This window comes from Mesoplodon bidens, assembly GCF_964165515.1.
Source record: "Mesoplodon bidens genome assembly, contig: HAP1_SCAFFOLD_816, whole genome shotgun sequence".
Classification (NCBI taxonomy): Eukaryota; Metazoa; Chordata; class Mammalia; order Artiodactyla; family Ziphiidae; genus Mesoplodon; species Mesoplodon bidens.
The window spans coordinates 110,705-130,345 of record NW_027672554.1 but is presented as its reverse complement, the minus strand read 5'-3'; the positions used below and the strand labels follow the sequence as shown (position 1 = coordinate 130,345).

The 19,641-nt window shown below is 49.8% G+C and overlaps 1 protein-coding gene across 8 annotated transcripts in view; it reads right to left on the bottom strand.

Moving 5' to 3' along the window:
- LOC308610032 (F-actin-monooxygenase MICAL3-like) overlaps nucleotides 1-19,641 on the bottom strand; it is a 106,786-nt gene that overhangs the window by 10,048 nt on the left and 77,097 nt on the right. For all 8 annotated transcript variants that reach the window (XM_081259312.1, XM_081259313.1, XM_081259310.1 and 5 more), the window contains 15 exons: nucleotides 19,129-19,336; nucleotides 16,950-17,066; nucleotides 16,441-16,542; nucleotides 15,762-15,917; nucleotides 14,702-14,802; nucleotides 12,459-12,716; nucleotides 12,014-12,129; nucleotides 9,299-9,425; nucleotides 8,320-8,416; nucleotides 5,834-5,981; nucleotides 3,657-3,853; nucleotides 2,225-2,337; nucleotides 2,073-2,135; nucleotides 1,456-1,629; nucleotides 27-110 (listed from right to left, as the gene is read on the bottom strand). In XM_081259312.1, the coding sequence (XP_081115438.1) occupies nucleotides 27-110; nucleotides 1,456-1,629; nucleotides 2,073-2,135; nucleotides 2,225-2,337; nucleotides 3,657-3,853; nucleotides 5,834-5,981; nucleotides 8,320-8,416; nucleotides 9,299-9,425; nucleotides 12,014-12,129; nucleotides 12,459-12,716; nucleotides 14,702-14,802; nucleotides 15,762-15,917; nucleotides 16,441-16,542; nucleotides 16,950-17,066; nucleotides 19,129-19,336 (2,061 nt within the window). The remainder of the gene's footprint in view (nucleotides 1-26; nucleotides 111-1,455; nucleotides 1,630-2,072; nucleotides 2,136-2,224; nucleotides 2,338-3,656; nucleotides 3,854-5,833; nucleotides 5,982-8,319; nucleotides 8,417-9,298; nucleotides 9,426-12,013; nucleotides 12,130-12,458; nucleotides 12,717-14,701; nucleotides 14,803-15,761; nucleotides 15,918-16,440; nucleotides 16,543-16,949; nucleotides 17,067-19,128; nucleotides 19,337-19,641) is intronic.

Below are 19,641 nucleotides of genomic sequence, written 5' to 3'. Positions count from 1 at the left end.
TTCTGGTCCCTGGGCAGTTCCTTTACCTGTTTCCACTGGGGGGCGGGAGCAGGGCGACCCTGCTCAGGCAGGCAGCAGGACGGCTGGCTGAGCCCACACTCTTGTGTCGGCTGTGACACACAGGCCAAGTATTGGGTAGGTGACAGGACACGGAGACAAAAAAAAAAAAAAAAAAAAAAACATTAAGGTAGCAGACACAGAAATGGTTCTCACAGAGGATAGACACGCATCTATGAACTGAAGGAGGGTGCACAGAATTCGTTCTAGGAAGTTACACTTACAAAGGGAAACCCTCCCTCCCCAACTCGGGCGAAGCCAAATGCAAAAGAAAAGACAAACAGAAGCTGTAATTCTGATTATCCTTTTCCCAAGCTCAATGCTCTGAGCCTAAACGACTAATTCTGGCTTGGAAAATAAATCTTTCCACTCAAAATGAGTGGGGACACACTTCCTCCAGCCTTGCTGAGGAGGATGGAACCTGGGCTGCTGCAGCCGCCCGGCAGCCTCACACGTTCCCAGTCAAGCCTGCACGTTCTCTGTGGACCTCGGCACGAACGCCTGGAGCGTGAGGATCTAACCAAGCACTAGATGTGGGAAGAAGTTAGTGATGGTGGTCGGCCTGGGCCCTGGTCCACAGGAACAAGGGCTGGCGCACGTGGCGAAGATGAAGAGGCGCTCCCCGCACCAGGAGTTTTAGAAGAAATGTTCATTGTGGATCTCACAATGCCTGTACCTCCTCTTGTGAGAAGCCTTAGTGACTTTTAGACAAGCAAGAGGAGAGACAAGACCTAACAGGCATGGCGGTCCAGTCCTCAGCAGAACTCGGGGAGTGAGGACAGTCCACGGAGAACTTTTACAGCACTCACACTCGTGACCTAGTTCAAGGACAGTCTAGGAAAACCATGTGCAACACACAAGAGCGTCTACCTCTCTGCCCTTCATCAAAGATGAGAAACAACTAAACATCCAGCACCAGAGGAAGAGTTAAGAAAAGCATGGAGCACACACTTTGGAAGAGGCTTATAAAGAGTTTGGAACATGGAAATACGCCCAAAGCTACGTGAAGAAAGCAGAACAGGAAAGCGTACGTTAAGAATGACCTCAACCATGAAAATAAGAATGCACTAAAAAAAGACCAGAAAGAAAAATATTAACAGAATTATAGGGGCCTTAATTATACTTTCCAGCATTTTCCTCAATAAGCGGGTACCTCTTATATTACTTACATATGCATGTACGTGAACACACACCTACGTACACAGATCTGGACACCCCGTTCTAAAGATCCTGGGTGGGCCTGGCTGGTGAGGACAGGAACCCTCGTCCCTGCCCCATGCAGACGCCAGTCTCGAGCCCTGAGCCCTCAGGACCGGGAAGTTCCCCGTCTCACTCACTAACCCCCCTTCCTCTGTGGCCAGCCCAGGTCCGGGCAGGCGAGGTGTGAGCCGGACTTACCTGTCTCCTCACGCCTGTGGACTGCGCAGGCGCGTTCTCCTCAAACTTGGCCAGTAGCTGGGTGGCCATGTACTTCACCTTGTTCTGGTTGCCAAGGGCCACATCCACCCTCCGGTCGCTCAGGGTGCTCACCAGCGTAGGTCTTCCTCCTCTGTAGCCCCGGGGCGCGTCCTCCTGGTGAACAGGGGTATCGAGAGCCAGCCTCGGTTAGAGGACCCCCTGCCCACACCCCAGGGCCTGGCACAGCGGCTCGTCCCTGCTTTAGGTCGAGCTCAGTGGCTCTCCTCAAGGTTCAAATCTCAAGATGGCCTCGGGCCCAGGGGCAGCATGAAGAGGTACTCGGGCTCTTGCTGGTGTGGTCACATCCCAGGAAAGCTGCTGCCTTCCACCACATATGGGATTCCAAAGAGACAGGAAGGCCCAGAGCACGTGTGTGTTCCCTGGATGCTCTCCAAAAAATTAAACAAAGGCAAAAGGCCACAGAAAGCATCTGTGCACAACAATTCTCACAAAGAGTGAACTGAAAAGATCTAGTAATACCGATTTGGGAATTAAGCGTTTCAGCCAAGGAGGACGATTCAGTACAATCATTCTGGCAAATTCCAGATATTTCTCACCTCTTCCGACTGGCTGGTCTTTCTCCTCTTCCCAGCACCGTCCAAGTCCTTTTCCTTTTTGTCCTGCACCAAGAGCAGAGGGAAACCGCATTCCTCTAGTCACTGCACTGTGCCATTAGTTCTGCAGCTGGAGGAAAAACCCTTCCACTTACCTTGGGAGAGCGCTTCCGAGAAATGGTCTGCCCCAGCTTGCTCAGGAAGGAGATGGGGGATTTAGTGCTGGCTACCAGGACGGCCCTCTCCTCAGCATTCAGGTCCAAGGCGTCTGTGGGCAGAAACCAGCAGTGTCCAAGGACGGCCCTGAGGGCACCTCCTTGCAGGAGGCTCTCGGAACCTCAGGAAGCTCTGAGGGTTCGTACGCTCTGAACCCGGTAGGAACTCCACAGAGAAAATGCACACGGAGCCCTGGACGCTGGGTCTTCTCTTCTCCATCCATACAAACAAAACCAACGCTTGCCCCAATCCACTTCAGTCACAAAAACCTCCACTTTTGCTTTTCAGACGCTGCAATCTGCCTGTGCTTGCTGGTTACAACAGAGTGCCGAAGCCTCACTTCAAGATGAAAAGTTCAGGTCGGGAGAGAAAGGGAGGGGCATCGGGGGGGAGGAGACGGGACTCGGGTCATGGGTTCAGGGTGTGCTTGTTGACGTCAGAGTTGTGCATGTCTGTTGTAAGAACTGCATCTCTAATGAGAGAAAGCCACAGATGTCTACAAGTACATGGGCTAGAAGCACTGGAGAATGGTACCTAAACTCTGTGGGTTCCACTGTTTTATTAGTAACAATAGTAATGTTTAAATAATAATTGAAGCTAATAATACATTGCTAACATTTGTTTAAGTGCTTCCATTCGCCAAACACTCTTCTTAGCGTATTACAATCTAGCCATGTACATATTATCCCACTTTACAGATGGGGAAACTGAGGCACAGGGAAGTTTAGTGACTTTAGGTGGAGGCAATGGGATGTAAACCAGGTCAGGTACCGTGGTCAACACTTGTAAGCATCATGATGCTTACTCAGTCTGTTTTCTGACAGCCTGAGGGCCAAGGGAAGATTTTTGGAAACACTAAAAGGTAGGAGAAGAAAGAGAAGCCAAAGAAACAGTTAACAGAAGGAAGAGAACAAAGCAAGTATAGTCCGGGATCACAGAAGTCAAGAGGAAGAGAGAATTTCAAGAGAAAGGACGTCATTCCAAGTGCTGAACAACGCAGAACAGCTGGGTACCTGAGAGGTGAGAGAGGAGGGAAGGATATGCACCTGGTGATTCTTCACGACCACGGACAACAGTTTTGGCCAGGTTGCAAAGTGTCACAAAGATTAGGCAGTGAGGAAGTCCAGGCCATAGCAAAAGCACCTTTTCAAAAAGTCTGATTCTGAGAGAAAGGGAACGAGGGTGGTGGAGTCAAGGACAAGGTTCTAGATGGGAATGCTCACGGCCTCCACAACTGCAGGTTTGCTGAGCAAGACCTGGGTCAGAACGAGGGGCTGACAACAGTGCAGAGAAGCGGGTCTGCTGGAAGAAGGGGCACGGGGGAAGGAGAGGCAGGGGAGCCACACGGCAGCACCCCTGGGGGGCCCTTACCTCGGGAGGGGAGCGAGTCCCTGAACATCTCGTAGAACTGGGTCAGGTACATCACCATGGACAGCTTGTCCGGCTCCCCCACCGAGGCCATCTCTCTGCCTGTCATGATGGGAGAGATGCCCAGCTCCTTCTCAGCAATATCAAAGGCCAGCTGGTTATTCTTCTCCACATTTTGCTCATCCAAAGAATCAAAATCTCTGAGAAACAGAACGAGGAAAACATGTCAAGATGGGCTGCTTGTCCCCAGACCAGAAAACACGGTATCACAGAGTCACCACTATTTCTTGGTCTTTCAGCTAAAATCCAGGGTGCAGGCCTCACTGAAATCGGAGAGCAAACCTGTCTCTCTCACTTCTGTCTCCCTCCTTTTACTAATGAAATGCAAATCATCCTCAGGGAGAAGACAGGATTAACAATCTACCCATAAGAGAAAAGAGGGGAAAAGTTGGAAAACATAACATTTTATCAATAACATAAAGTTCCTGCTAAAATGTAAGCTCCGGAAAAGGAATTGTTTTTGTTAAGTTTCTCCTGTGCCCCGTGTGTGGTCTGCATGTATTAAACTCATGCTCAATAACAATAAAGGTCCTATTTGGATCAGGCTGTGTCTAAAGGCCTGGAACCATCACCCCCTGTGTCCTCTGGAGCTGACAAGCTGTTGATGTACTACATCAGCTCTGGTGAATCTTACTCAGCCTTCCCCTCTAATTAAAAGGGAAATTCCAAAACTTTCCTCCAAAGATTTCCCCACTGCTAAATTTCCTGAGTTTTCCTAAGTATTTAGATTAACAAACATTTCCCACTGGGTTTCAGGCTTCTTGCTATTCAATCAAGTAAAGACTGACAGCATCCTTCTTTAGGTGATTTCAGATTAACTGGGCAGGCCTTACTTTGTGTTAACCTGCTGACTCCGCAACCGTTTTTCATTTTTTAAACTCCTTTACTCTGTATGTTAAGCCTACTAAACAGGGGGTGTGGGGGGGGCTCATCCTGAGTGACGTCACGGCAGCTTAAACGGTGCCGAATTAGCTACTCACGGCTCTGTGCACCGTCAGGAGGAAACGCCCGGGCCCCCGGCAGCCTTCGGTCCATTCCACAGGAGCGTGTCCCCTCCGCGCCAGGCTCCCTTCAGGGACTCCTGCCCTCCCCCTTCTGTCCTGCCCTCCCTCTGGACTAGGACTGACTTGCCTGGCCCTTCTCCTGAGCACTTCTGTGTCACCCACCGCAGTCGTTCTCAGGCTGCCCCCTGCCCCCCGGAGGGGTCAATAAGCCCTACTTCAACTCAGTTTTCACCAGTCTCGCCGTGAGCTAAGGGACAGGGGCACAGAGGCCACTTCCGCTTATCAAGCACGTCAGCACCCCCACTCCTAAGCACTAGGTGAGGCCCCTTTCTTTTATTAACATAAAAGAGAGCCAGATCTTTCAGGATTCCTTAAGTAATCATTAGAACAAAACAAATACACAAAAATGGGCCCCTAAGTGGACCTGATGATGAAAGGACAGCTAGCCAAAATAACGCCACATGCTCTGCTTGTTTCTGAATCTTCTTGTTTGGCTTCCATGGTAACAAATGCCTACGGGGAAATCTGGGTGCACCGGTCACCACAGCTGACCTGGGTCATCCTGTCATACTAGTCTGCATTTAGGTGAGTAGAGAATGACCAAAAGAGGAAATGTCACTGCAAAGGTGCGTACGGCCACCTGAATGTCAGGGGCGTAAGAGAGCATGCTTGCAAAAAGTGCAAGAGACAAGAGACAATGCTGACAAGCCCCGGTGAATGGAGGAAGTGCTTTGCTGGTAGTGACACGCGTGCCTTCAGCCCACACTCCGGCCAGGCTTTCCTCGTGACCAGCAGAGCTGGCTGAACGCAGAGCTCAGCCTGGGGCCAAGAAACAGAGTTTTCCTTCATGTGATGTTAACAGGCCCGGGGGTGTTATAACCAGTTTTCCACGTTTTGAGTGCTGAGACTTTACAAACAGCTAATAATTCCTGGGTTGAGCTACATAATGCCTAACAGACACAGCTTTAAATATAACTATAAATCAAAATTAGTGACTGACTTCCAGAAGTATCTTATATATATCTCGTTCTAGGAAAAGGTACAGAGTTTGGCCACCTGGAAGCAGGGCACTCGCAAGTCCTGTGGGAATACAGATGAAGCAGAGCCTGGACTCACATCAGATCAGGGCGGTATCTGTGGATGATGGCACACAGGGCCAGGCCACTCTTCCACGACATGGTGAGGTCCGTCACGTTCACCCCAGCGTAGCCATCTGTCTGCCGCTGGCACCAACCCAGCAGTTTGCTGGAACGAGCCACAGACTCTAAAACAACAACAATGTTTTTATTGGAAGTGTGGTCACCTGGTAGCTTTGATAGAGAATCCACATAACCAGGTTGAAAAAATACTGAAGGCAAGGACAAAATAGTCGTCACTGGTTTTCAAAAGTCAGAAGTTATTTAACTGGTATCTTAAGAGTGGAATTTAATTTAATTTTTTTTTTTTTTTTGGCTGTGCGGCGCGGCTTGTGGGATCTTAGTTCCCCAACCAGGGATCAAACCCGGGCCCACAGCAATGAAGTTGCAGAGTCCTAACCACTGGACTGCCAGGGAATTCCCATGGAATTTATGGTAGACAAGAAACTACCAATTTATCCAGACTCTGAGGTCAACGTCCATGCCCCAAGAGAATGACAGATCACAAGTGGATGCTATGGATCCTCTCACGCTGAAGCCCAGGGTCCCAGCCGCTCTCCAGGACAGGGACGTACAGGGAAGGGTGCCACCTGCTGAGCTGTCACCCTCACACGTGATGGCTCTAAGATTTCCCTGGAGAGCTGTCTGGCAGGTGGCGGAGGAAACGCCTTCTCTTCAAAGTAACATTGGGAGCACCCGAGAAGAAACGTTCCATTCCACCTAGCAGCACGTTAAACACTTGCTCTCACACTTTCCAAGGTACCGAGCAATCTGCCAAGTGAAGAAACTTTGCAGGACCACACACGCAAGGCCAAGGACGCCAGGCCAGGCTTGGCACTCAGTATGATAAGTGGTCACATCTTGAAAAACTCAACACATAGACACACATACTGGGACGTTTTCCAGTCACTGATGTGTCTTCTAAAACACGAGCAGCCTTTATAAAAAACCATTTTTCATGATCACATCAGAAGAGCTCTGATATAGGACATTTAGAAGAAATCTGTGAACTCCTATTTGTGTCCAAGAAAGTCTGTTCCTTACCTTAAGCAGCTGAAAACACTTAACCTTATACTAAGCCATTTGTACGTAACAAATTTGTGAACATAACAAAATAAAAACTGCGTATCTAAAAGTCCCGTTTCACTTCAGTCTTTCAGGGAAAATGTATCCTGAAATGACACAGAGAACTACTGATGGTGTCACCATCATAAGTCTCCTGGCTTCAGAAATTCACTTCATTCAGATGTCTCCCAAGTCTGTGTATCCACTGATCCAATATGTACTGGACGACTTCAACATTCCAGGTTCTAGAATAACAGTGAACAAAGACACATTCTCTGGGCACTCCCTGGTGGTCCAGTGGTTAGGACTCCACGCTCTCACTGCCTAGGGCCCAGGTTCAATCCCTGGTCGGGGAACTAAGATCCCGCGAGCTGTGCGGTGCGGCCAAAAATAAATAAATAAATAAAAGACACACTCTCTGCTTTCAAGGAGATGACACCCCAGTGGAGGGAGATGAAAATGTTTCCAGCTGCCTGTTGGTGGTCACATCTGCCTTGATATCCCAACAGCACGTCAAATTCAAGATGCCCATGACAGAGCTCAAATCTTCTCAGCCCCGAGTCCTTGTTCAGACTCTGCCAGTGCTTCTGGCTCCTTATGCTCTCAGCAGCCACTTCTAATGCCCCGCTGCACGCCAGGTGCTGCAGCGAACACCCCCGACATGCCCCCGAGTCCTCACAGCCAGTGAGGTGGGCATGGTTACCCCCACTTTGCACACACGGAAACCCAAGTTCAGAGACGCTACGTATGCTGTCAAGCCACACGCTTCACGGACGGGCACAGCTGGACTGGATGTGGTCTCCCTTATCCGCGGCATCAACACCGGACCGGCCAGCCTGACCACTGCAGCCCTTCTAGACTACCTGCTATGCCCCAGCGCCCTTCTCTGTCCCAGCTCACCTGCAGCTGGCTGGTCACTCTCCTTTTAAAGAACTCTTCAGGGGCCTACACCGCACAGGCTCCGCCTCCATCACTGTGTCCTGCAGCCGTCGTGGTCCTCAGCTAAGAGGCCACTGCTTCTTCTGTAAAGCCTTCCCTCAAAACCTTGGTTTGCGTGTGTGCTCCCAAGTCCGCACCCCCGCCCTCTCAACAGCGCCGTATCCGATTTCTCTTTACACCCTCACGACACTTTAGACCAGGTTTCCCAGCCTTGACAGCAGTGCTGCTTTAGGCGGTTGATCCTTCACTGTAGGGCTGACTTATGTACCCCAAGGGGCAGAGCGGTTGTAACCCTCCCAGTCCTGACACCCAAAAATGTCTCCAGACACGACCAAACATCCCCTGGGGGCAAACCACCTCCGGTGAGAACCATGTACATGAGAGCCAGTACTGTGCGCGCCAACAGCTCAGCCAATTACACAGAACGTTCTCGACGGCGGAAAGGCCAGTACCAGGACTCACCATTGCGGGCCAATTTTGGGGTAGTTCGGGAATTCACGAGGTTCTCCATCTCCAGATGAATATCTTTTGTTTCTCCAGTATCATACAGATGGCGCACCTGGCAGGAAGTTTACAAGTTGTAAAGAAGGAAAATCACATACCAAGTAATGAATTCCCGACTGAGAGCACACTGACTGAAGTGGAAGGCTGGGCAAAGTGTAGTCAGAAGGTGTAACGCCAACCTTAATCCTTTCTGGGATACGGTGGGTCACGTACACACAAATGCATGGGAACTGTAAGAACCTGTGCTCAGAGACAGCCACGGAGGGCCCTCGCACAGTCTCTGCTGGGCCATTACTACTGCCCAGTGACAGCGGGTTTCCCCCACAAACACAGAGGCCTAGATGTCAAGTGAATAAAAAATTACTCTAGAACACAGGCAAATACTTTGAATGGGCTGCTTTCTCAGCATTGTTGGGCTCCCTGGGATTATTATGCTTTGTAAAATGTTATCTCAGTGCAGTAACAAGGCTTTAGACATTCTGAGTTGGCCGGCAGTATCTTTTACTTGCGGAGGGTCTTATCTTTCCACGTTCTCTCAAGTGACCAGTGCTGTCTGCCTGCACAACGATCCTGGGAGCAGCAGGGATGGTGGCCTCCATGGTACAGATGGGGAAACAAGTTCAGGGAAGGTGAGCGGCGGCCCCTGGGTCACGGTGACTGGTGGCAGTGACGCAGGCGCTTGCTGCACGTCCTGACTAGAGAACGAGGGCTGAGCTCCTGCACTGTCCACAGGAACCAGGAGACGGGACAGAGCCCTCCGGTCACCAGACAACCCACTGCCCTAGCTGATCAGTCTGCTGATGGAAGAGGCCTCCCTCAGCCACCTCAGGAAGACGGCTGCTTGGATTGTGAAGGAATGCTGTGTGCGCCTGTATTCACAGAGTCTGACTGGTCCTGACCGTGGCCGGGACACGGATGACGGGCCAGGGGCACTTACCTGGCTTGGCCGGAGGAAGTTGACGTTCATGTTGGGGTATCTGGTGACGGGGTCTATGCTGTACTGGCTGAAGTTCTTGCTCACATTCTCGGGGGTGGTCTGAGGCAGCAACCTATAAATGCTTTCCCTGCAACAACGAACAACGGGGCGCTCAGAGCAGTGACAGCAGCAGGAGCTCCCCCCTCTCCTTGGATAATATTTCTGTTTTCTGACAGTCCAGGGCGGGACAAATCCTCCTCGACGGGTTGCCTCCAACCCCACGTCAGCCCTGGCTTCCCATCCCCACCATCTCAACGATCCCACAGGCACCAGACTGTTAGGGGCCGAGGAGAAGGGCAAGTCCACTGCTGTGGGCAGGGAGCCAAGCCTCACTCTACTGCTGTGCTGTTTCAGCAAGTAGGCCAATATTCAATGTTTAAGAAAATCACTGATGAAAAAAACTTGCCACCAAATTTACCCAGAGTACCTTAGGTAACAGACTTAAAAAATGGTATCGGCCACTAATTTCATCCAGCAAATCCTCTTTCTCTAGTTCTGGTCAAGGCACTTGTTCTTTATTAGCAAGCGAATCTGAGACCTTACCGCATCTGCAATTATCTGCTTCACAATGTCTGACAGTTGAGAGTCAATGTTCATAAGCACTTTGTTGTTTTCCTTTGGATTCGAAGTCACTTTTAATTTCTTCTCCTATGTTAGTACATCCCCTGCTACCGCACTGATTTCATTAGTACAAGTCTCTCTAGTTTAAGGACAGGAAGATTAAATGCACTATTTTCATGTATTGGGTTGGCCAAAAAGTGCCTTTGGTTTTTAAGTAAAAACTAAAGACACATTTTTCATTTTCACCAAGAAATTTATTGAACAATGTATTTACCCTTTTGTTCCACTACCTTCTGCCATTTTTCAGATAACTTCATAATTCCACCTTCCCAAAACTTTTTATCTGTTTGAGCAAACAACTATTCCAGGTGCCTTTTACAGTCTTCCAGGGAACTGAAATTTTTTCCATTAAGAGAATTTTGTAAAGACCGAAATAAATGGAAATCCAAAGGTGCAATGTCTAGTGAATATAGCAGATGAATCAGAACCTCTCAGCTAAGCTGTAACACTTTTTGCCTGGTCATCAAAGAAACATGTGGTCTTGCGTTATCCTGATGGAAGATTATGCGTTTTCTGTTGACTAATTCCAGACGCTTTTCGTCGAGTGCCACTTTCAGTTGGTCTAATTGTGAGCAGTACTTGTTGGAATTAATCGTTTGGTTTTCCAGAGGAGCTCATGGTAGAGGACTCCCTTCCAATCCCACCATATACACAACATCAACTCCTTTGGATGAAGACCAGCCTTTGATGTGGTTGGTGGTGGTTCTTTTCGCTTGCCCCACGATCTCTTCCGCTCCACATTATTGGACAGTAAACCACTTCTCATCGCCCGTCACAATTTGTTTTAAAAACGGAATTTTTTGCTACGTTTAAGTAGAGAAACACATGCGGAAATATGGTCAAGCAGGTTTTTTTCGCTTAACTTATGTGGAAACCAAACATCAAAGCGATTAACATAACCAAGCTGGAGCAAATGATTTTCAGAGCTTGATTTGGATATTTTGAGTATGTTGGCTATCTCCCTCGTGGTGTAACACTGTTATCAATTAACGTCTCGATTTGATCACTATCAACTTCAACTGGTCTACCCAATTGTGGAGCATCGTCCAGCGAGAAATCTCCAGCACAAAACTTTGCAAACCACCTTTGACATGTTCAATCAGTCACAGCACCTTCTCCATACACTGCACAAATCTTTTTTTGTGCTTCAGTTGTGTTTTTACCTTTCTAGAAATGATAAAGCATAATATGCTGAAAATGTTACTTTTTTCTTCCATCTTCAATATTAAAATGGCTACACAAAAATTCACCAATTTTGATGTCTTTTTTTTTTAATTTTATTTTATTTACTTATTTATTTTTGGCTGCGCTGGGTCTTCGTTGCTGCGCACAGGCTTTCCCTAGTTCTGGCGAGCGGGGGCTACTCTTTGTTGCAGTGCGTGGGCTTCTCATTGTGGTGGCTTCTCTTGTGGTGGAGCACGGGCTCTAGGCGCACAGGCTTCAGTAGTTGTGGCACGCGGGCTCAGTAGTTGTGGCTCGAGGGCTCTGGAGCGCAGGCTCAGTAGTTGTGGCGCGCAGGCTTCATTGCTCTGTGGCGTTTGGGATCTTCCCGGACCAGGGCTAGAACCCGTGTCCCCTGCCTTGGCAGGCGGATTCTTAACCACTGCGCCCCCAGGGAAGCCCCAATAAGTCTTTTTTTAAATGCAGGCTGATATGACAGCTGTGTCACATACAATCTAACAAAATGGTTTCGAATGAAGTTAAAGACGACTAAGGGCTACTAGAGCCGTCTTAGGGAAAAAAACGAATGAACCTTTGGGCCATCGAATATTTGTTCATGTAGCTGTCACAAAGGAATCAGAGAGCATCCTTCAGTGTTACACAAGGATTCAGATACCATTCATCAGTAACAAATTTGATTTGAAAGGGATAAGAGAACATCACTTAGATTAGATAATCTTTAGGTTTCTATGATTTTATGAATACCTATCTTGCTTTCCCTCTCCTAAATATAAAAACATCATTAATGAAGAAGGAAAGAGAAACCTGAACTCTGCCTGAGGAGCAAACCACTGACCCTCCTGTGTCACCGCGGAAGGACGCCCCTCCGCTTACCTCTCTGCCAGGACTTCCAAGGGGCTCCTTCCCAGAGACCAACTGCGCACCATCCAGGCCGAGTCCATAGCAGCTAGAAAGCCCCGGGCTATTCCTGTTCCCATTGGCCAAAAAGGCTACAGAAACAGAAAACAAAGAATTAACCTGAATTACCTTTTAAAAGAGGGAAACTAAACTAAGGAGGAGAGAAAGAGTTTGCTGTTGACCCTGCCCTTCCCTTCCCTACTTCACAGCCTGCAGACGGGCAAGTCACAAAGCCTTCGGAACTGCCACCCACAGCGGCAAGCCTAGGCTCCCCGTGGCCTGGGGCCCTCCCCTGTACACTAGACCGCGTGGCAGCGCAGACACTCGCTCCCCAGCTGGGACCCCAGAGCTGCCCCTCAGTGCGATGCCCCCTCGCCAGGCCTCCAACCTGAACTGCCACCTCCCGCTGCTCAGCACTCACCTCCAGAAGGCTGTCCCCCACCAGGGCCACCAGCAGCTGGTGGCCACTGTGCTCCCGCACCAGGGCCGCATTCTCGGAGGCGTACATGCACGTGAAGTCGAACATGGCCACGTCGGGCTGCCCGTAGTGGTTGATGGCGAAGTCCAGGGAGGGCAGCTGCTGCTGGGTGGAGAAGTCGGCCGCCTCCCGGGCATAGCTCAGCAGGGCCTCCTGGTCCACATTCTCCCGGGACAGCAGGAGCTCCGTGTCGGCGTAGTCCTATCTCCAGAGGGAGAAGAGGCTCGATGGAAACGCCCAGGCAGGGGCGCAAGAGCCCGCCGGCCACAGCCATGCTGCGCGTGCCAGACGGAACCTCGCTCCGCAGCCTTCCCCTCCCTGTTCCAAAAGCAGTCTTCTATGCACATTCAAAAGGAAAGGGGGGAGGCTGTTTCTAAAGGAACACAGGTTTTGCCGCCTAGAAACAGAGCCCCCGCTCCTCCATTTACTTGGGACAAGTCCCTGCTTCTTCAGTCTAGTCCACTCCACCTCACGGGGTTGCTCTGGATACCAAATCCATGATTTAACGTGATGGTACTCTGTAAACTGAAAAGCATGCATAGTTCAAGCTGCTATCAGCAATCACCGTCTTCTGGACAGCAGCTGGACCTACACGGGACACTCAACCTTGCATAGCTCATCGAACCCAAAGGAAGAACCTGAAAGCTTCAGAGCCAAAGGGATGAGGAGGTGGGGGCAATAGGAGTCCTGGGGGCCGGGAAGAAATACACTGAAAATGGAACAGAAGTCTTCAAAACAATACACAAGATTCTGAAAGGCCCCATAGTAATCCACCAACAAAGAAAAACAATGATGAGAGGAAAAGGGCTCTCCACAGAAAGAATGGAGAAACTCCTTTTCTGTTTTGGAGGCTTCTGGCACAAGGAGCCAAGCCTTTCTTCTCAAGCAGGACCTAAGCTTTCCAAGTGCCCCTGATGGTACTTTCCGCTGGCGTTACAAGATGTAAAAGCCAAACACAAATACTCAGGTTGGTCCCAGAAACTGTTTGTTCAACACTTAGTAAGTGGCCACCACGGGCTCTAAGCCTTAGCTTAGCCCCAAGGCGTACCAATGGGTTCACCAGCTATTTCTCACTGATAGAGCATCCAACTAAATATATCTTGCTCATGCTTTTGGCAGAATAGGCTGTGCCCACTGCTCTGTCCTGTTCTCCTCACACGCATAAAGGGCCACGGGGCTGAGACACAGACACGAGGCCCACGAGCTCCCAGCTCCCAGCTCCCCAGCACCGCCTGCAGACAAGGCAGCACCATAACTCAGAGTGAAGTCACCCGACTCATCATCATCCTGCGAAGACAAAGGATATCCTGAAATTCAGCCGCCAGTCTGCGCTGGGAACCGCACAGGCCTGGATCACCGCATCTGGTGCCTCTTCTCTCCACTCATCACACAGGGACAGTTAATTCTCAAATCCAGACCAACAAGAGCAAATAAGATTTAAGAAACTCTCCTTAAGGAACCATCCACCTGTGGTTCTCGAGTCCATATTCTGACCATCATCTCAGGGAATGTCATACAATTAGTCATCTGGAAAAAAGGCTTAGCTGGCCCTGGCTCTGGGTGAACAAGAGCCCTCCCTGTCAGGCCATAAAGAGGTCCAAATATAGCCTGATCCAGGCACTGTAACCGTACCTGCAGTAAGACCAGAACCGTTCTCAGGCTCCCATAAACACCAATTTTTGCTTCTTGGTCTAACTCCCTTCCCTCTATAACCCCCTCCCAAAAGATGACCTATTAACCAACCAATAATCGGTCATATATGGAACTCATCATAACCACAAACAGAATCACCTGAAATTAAAATGAATATTTATGCATGAAATGCTATCTGAGATTTGCTTTTGCACAGCCCAAACTGGGAGTGGTGAGTGGGCTGAGGTACTCCTGGGACAGTGCTGGCCACGTGCTGACAACTGCTAATGCTGGATGATAGGCACATCGGGGTTCATTACACAAGTCCCTCCACTTTTGTTCGCGCTTGAAATTTTCCATAATAAAAGATTTTTTTTTAAGTTAAACTAAAATACATCAGAGGAGTACAAAGTACATGGTCCCAGGAGATGAGTGAGGCACTCATTTTCATCCCCTTGCAGGGAAAAACTCATCAGACAATAAAATTCTTTCTCTTGGTAATCACATGACCCAGTACAACATAAAAAGAGGTTTAAAAGAAATCCGTGACTCACGTGCAGTATCACCCCTTTGTCCAGTAAACTCTGCTTTTTGGCTGTCATAACAAAATAGTGTGTGTCATCTTTGTAGTAGACAATGTTCTCCAAATCGATCCCTGCAACAGAGAACAAACGTGCACATAGGGCTCTGCTGAGATGAAGGCGGGTTAGGGCAGCCAGAGAGACTGTCCTGGCCCCCAGAGGCCAGGGTCGTGGAACTCCAGACGGGGGAAGAGAAAGTAAGAAAAGGCACCTGAGCCTGAGCCTCACTTCCTGTACATTTGTTCACAAAAAGCGGGGGAGCTCTGGTTATCCTCACACTGCTCTGCATTCACCTGACACCCTGTTATCCGAGCAACAGCGATCAATCAGAAGCAGAAACACAAGGATGCGAAGAAAGGAGAGGTTAACCTCTAGTAAGAGGGTTTGAGTCAGTTCTCAGGTTAAACCTCTTCGATGCTCGTCAAGGCAGCGGGGGAATCTCCTAGACTCTCACAGGCAGGACAGACAACTGGATGCCTGGAAGTACAGAGGGCACTACTGGCTCTTTAATTCGATTAACCTGAAAAACAGATGCAGTGGGAAGAAACCATGTTCTTCCAGAAAATAGGTAAGTGGAATTTGCCACACATTTCTGTTGCAGCAAAATGTCTAAGTGAATCCATCTATTCACAAGCTATCATACAACAACCTCATTTCTATCTAGCACGTGGTTTACTTCAAAGCCAAACAAACTCAGGAAAAAGAAGACACACTCCACACCTACAGTCAGGTTCTCAACAAACCAGAGCTCCCCTCCAACAGCCGACGGCGTCAGGCACCACCATGCAGAGCCAGGCAGGGGGAAGGGCGGGAGGAGCAGCCCATCCCTGCCATGAGGACACAGGACACCAGAGTGGGAGGCAGAGACACAGACAGCACAACGCTCAGGACGGAGCGCGGGAGTGAGGCAGGAGCAGAGGGGCAAACAACACAGCAGTATCAGTGACGACCCCCCGGCCAGACCCTCCTAGAGAAAGATCACAGGCGGTAGTTCAATTTCTATCCTTTCTGCTGTGGAGGCACTGACACCAACCTGTGGCTTCCCTCAGTTCCTGGAAAAATTTTTGGTTGAATATAAAAGCCACACCACTGATCTCTTCCACTTTGGCTTCTGCTGTTGTGTTTCGGTTAATAAAATTTGCTGTAATGGCAATGGCCAGTTTTCCACGGAATTCTTTCCGACGAAATCCTGGAAGGAAAGAAATTTTCAGAGGTGGCCAAAGCTGGCTGAAGAAGGAAGATCATGTCACACAGGAGGGGTGCCGAGGAAGACATTAGGGAATATGGGGGATGGGAATCAATGGGAAGATTTCAGGGCAGCTCTCCTCTATCTGGAAATAAGGTGTTTACCTCCCAAAGACTGTAACAATCCAGGAAAGACGTCAGTCACCCACAACTAACACACCGCTGGAAATCTGATGGACCAGAACAGTACTCAGTACGAGGGGTTCCATTTCATAAAAAGGGACGCCGTCTGCTTTAGTAACTTAGGTTTAATCCTGCAATGTTCCCTGCTCACGGGTGGCTTGTCTCCCTGTGCCCTGGAGAAGTGGCCCAGTACCAGCTGGCGGGGCGAAGGTGGGGCCTGCCGTTCACCCAGCCTAGGCAGCGCACGCGTGAGGGTTCTCAGGAGTGGGGCCTCTGAAGACACAAACTCTTGGCAGGGCTCCTCCACATGAAGCAGGTGAAGGAGAGAGGAGCGCTACCCGTACCTTCCAAGGTGTTCCTGCGGCCATCCCCTCCAATGATCACTTCAAACTCATATTCTGATACAGGATGGGTTTTGGGGTGCACCAGGGCCCGCCAACCTATCCCTGTGGACGAAAGTCAAAATAAAGGTTATCACCCAGACCCATTCATACATCTAAGACATCTCTAGGTACCCAGGTGTGCAGACTGTACAAAACCCCACACCAAAAACACACCAGGCATAAAAGCATGGGGTACAAACCAAAGAGAGAAAGAAGCCTCAAGGAAGGCTCACAAAGGAACGCCCCCACCACACGACTTCCTATAACGAATCCAAGCCCCCGTAATGTCTAATACTACGTCAGAGGCCTCCTCCTAAGTCAAAAGTTCCTCCAAAGACACAGGCCGTGCAAATGGAGACACCCCTTTAACTAGCTCTGAAAACAACCCTCAGATTCCTCTCTTCTCCCTGGATCTCATCTTTCCTCACCTCTTCAAGGCCCTTTTATCCCTCCTTCATTTGTTCACTCACGTTCATTTTCTTGGTCCTCAGGAGGCTCCATGAGTCCTTGGAATTCCACATTGACATGGATTTCAATGCCTAGGATCAATGCTACTTTCAAAAGTATTAGTTGAAGCTGACGGATACCTGGGTGAACAGGAAGATTACAGGAGTGAGGGCCCACCGGGGAGAGAGGACCAGTCAGCATCACTGCTCCGGTCCCCCCGTCCACCAATGCAGAGTTTATCCAGATGCTCAAGGCCACCTACAGCAGGCGGCTTTTCCGAGCCATGCTCCATAGCGTCTTCCTTTCTTTCTCAAGGGCAAATACAATTCAGTGCAAGAGGTGTTCTAGAGAGACACGCAAGCGTACCTCTCAAAAGCTCTGAGACAGAAGGAGACTGTCCCTTCCATCCTCCATGACACAGAGCCACAGTGATCGAGCAGCACCTACGATCCTGACAGGACTCACCACAGGAGGCAGAAGATAGGCACCCCCAGGGGTGCTTCCAATTGGATACAAAGGGCTTCCCTGCTGCCTGAATTGCCCACGGCATCTCTCTCTCTCAGCCTGTTCCCTCATTGATCTTCACACACTCTTACACGCTGAGAGGGGATCCCTCAAACCAACCTTAGTCTCTTACCATTCCCCTCCCACCACTGGTCTACAGCTGCAGAAACTAAGGCTCAAAATAATGGAAAATCTTGCTCATTATCATAGTGAGACTTATTTATTTGTTCAGTGTCCAATGGATAGTTCCCAGGTGTCAGACACAGATGGGCCCAGGTACACTGAGAGAAAGTCTGGGCCCTGATGTGGGACCCTCTCAGCTCCAAGACAAATCCTGCCACACACAAGGCAGACAAGTCCGCTGATATATTGACGTCGGTCCACTGTTAACACCGACTGCCTACAGGCTGCGACCAATGTGCTAGGAATATGTGCTAGTCCTCCACGCAGCCGTCTCGGCTATCTCCCCCACTTTCCACCATTCCACGTCACACCCCCAAAGACTTGTTAAATCCCCTGCCAGCACACATCTCATTCCTGCAGATGGCTGTTACCCATTACAGCCCGACAGATGCACAGAGTGCTTCTGCTGCCGGTGGAATGTGGCATCTGCTGGCCAGTGTCTGATAAACTGGCACAACTGCTTCAAAGAGCAAAGGGTTGAGTAGCTGAATGTTTACAGGACACATCTGAGGAGCTCAGAACAACAGTTCCTTGATAAGGCTGTCCTGCAATCATTAATGATGATCAACAGACAAGACTTCAACTTCATAATGTAGACAACAGTCTGTTCTGAACCGCCTTTCAGAGCGGCATGCAAACAAAAGCACCATCTGCATTAACTTCTACTGCCTCGAGCACAGCCCAGGCTGAGCTTGGAGGGGACAGGAGGAGAGCAGGAGCCCTCCACGCTGCAGACCTCACGAGAACCACTCGGCCAAAGGGATCCCACTATCTACTTGCCATTCACAGCCAGACTAGGAGTCTGCTTCTTCCATCACTGTGGCTCCCCAGGACCATCCCCAGAGTGTTTGTTCTCACATTAGGAGAGTACCCACCTGGCACACCACAGCAAGCTGCATACCTCATGCTTCTCCCATCGGACCAAGAGCCACCAGAGGGTCAAAGCCCAAACTGGCAGTCTGTTTCCTAGCCTGGCCCCAATCCTATCCCAGCCCCAATCCTATCCCACCCACTGCTGGTGCTCAGTAAGCGCTCAGGATGTTAGAATTCCTTAAGCTGAACTAATTTCATAGGAGACACACTGGCAGTTAAGAATCTCAGGTTAGGGCCTCCCTGGTGGCGCAGTGGTTGGGAGTCCGCCTGCCGATGCAGGGGATACGGGTTCGTGCCCCGGTCCGGGAGGATCCCATATGCCGCGGAGCGGCTGGGCCCGTGAGCCATGGCCGCTGAGCCTGCGCGTCCGGAGCCTGTGCTCCGCAACGGGAGAGGCCACAACAGTGAGAGGCCCACATACCGCCAAAAAAAAAAAAAAAAAAGAATCTCAGGTTACAGAACCACTGGAGGGCAGGTATTTTGACTCCAAGCTGAGTGTGTTTTCTACACAATAGATACTAAGGATGTCAGGACACACTGGCTTCTGAGTACGAATGCCTCCGGTAATCTGCCTGCCTCTTTCTCCTGAAAAAAGAGTAGAGGGTAGGGGTGGGATCCTACAGGAGAACTGATTTTACTTACTGATGTGGTCGATGGCTCCAGCACAGAACTTGCCGTAGAACTTCTTGGCACCCAGGCCTCGCAGATCGTGTATGGTGAATGGCCAGAGATGCAAGACATTGTTGCGGGAGAAGGCATCTCGTTTCTCAATCACGACCACCTTAGCTCCCAATAAGGATAAATCGATGGCTGTGCGGAGACCGCAGGGGCCAGCTCCAATGATGAGACACTGAAAAACACAACTGCTTTCAGGGCGAAGGCAGCACCCCTTGAGCGCATAACCACCATTCCCTAAAGCCCCCCAGTAGGGCTATTCTCCCCATGACCAAGAAACCTTCAAACCCATCCGGGTCAGAGCGGAGTGCCTGCAATGGCTTCAAAGAAAAGCTGTGAGCGCTCTGGATGGAGGAGACTTAACTGTAAGTGCTGGACAGAAACTCAGACGTGGCACCTGCAGATCACATTTACCTGGGTCCTCACATCAACACACAATATGAAGATCACATCTCATCTCTCAAAAACAGGAGAAAACCT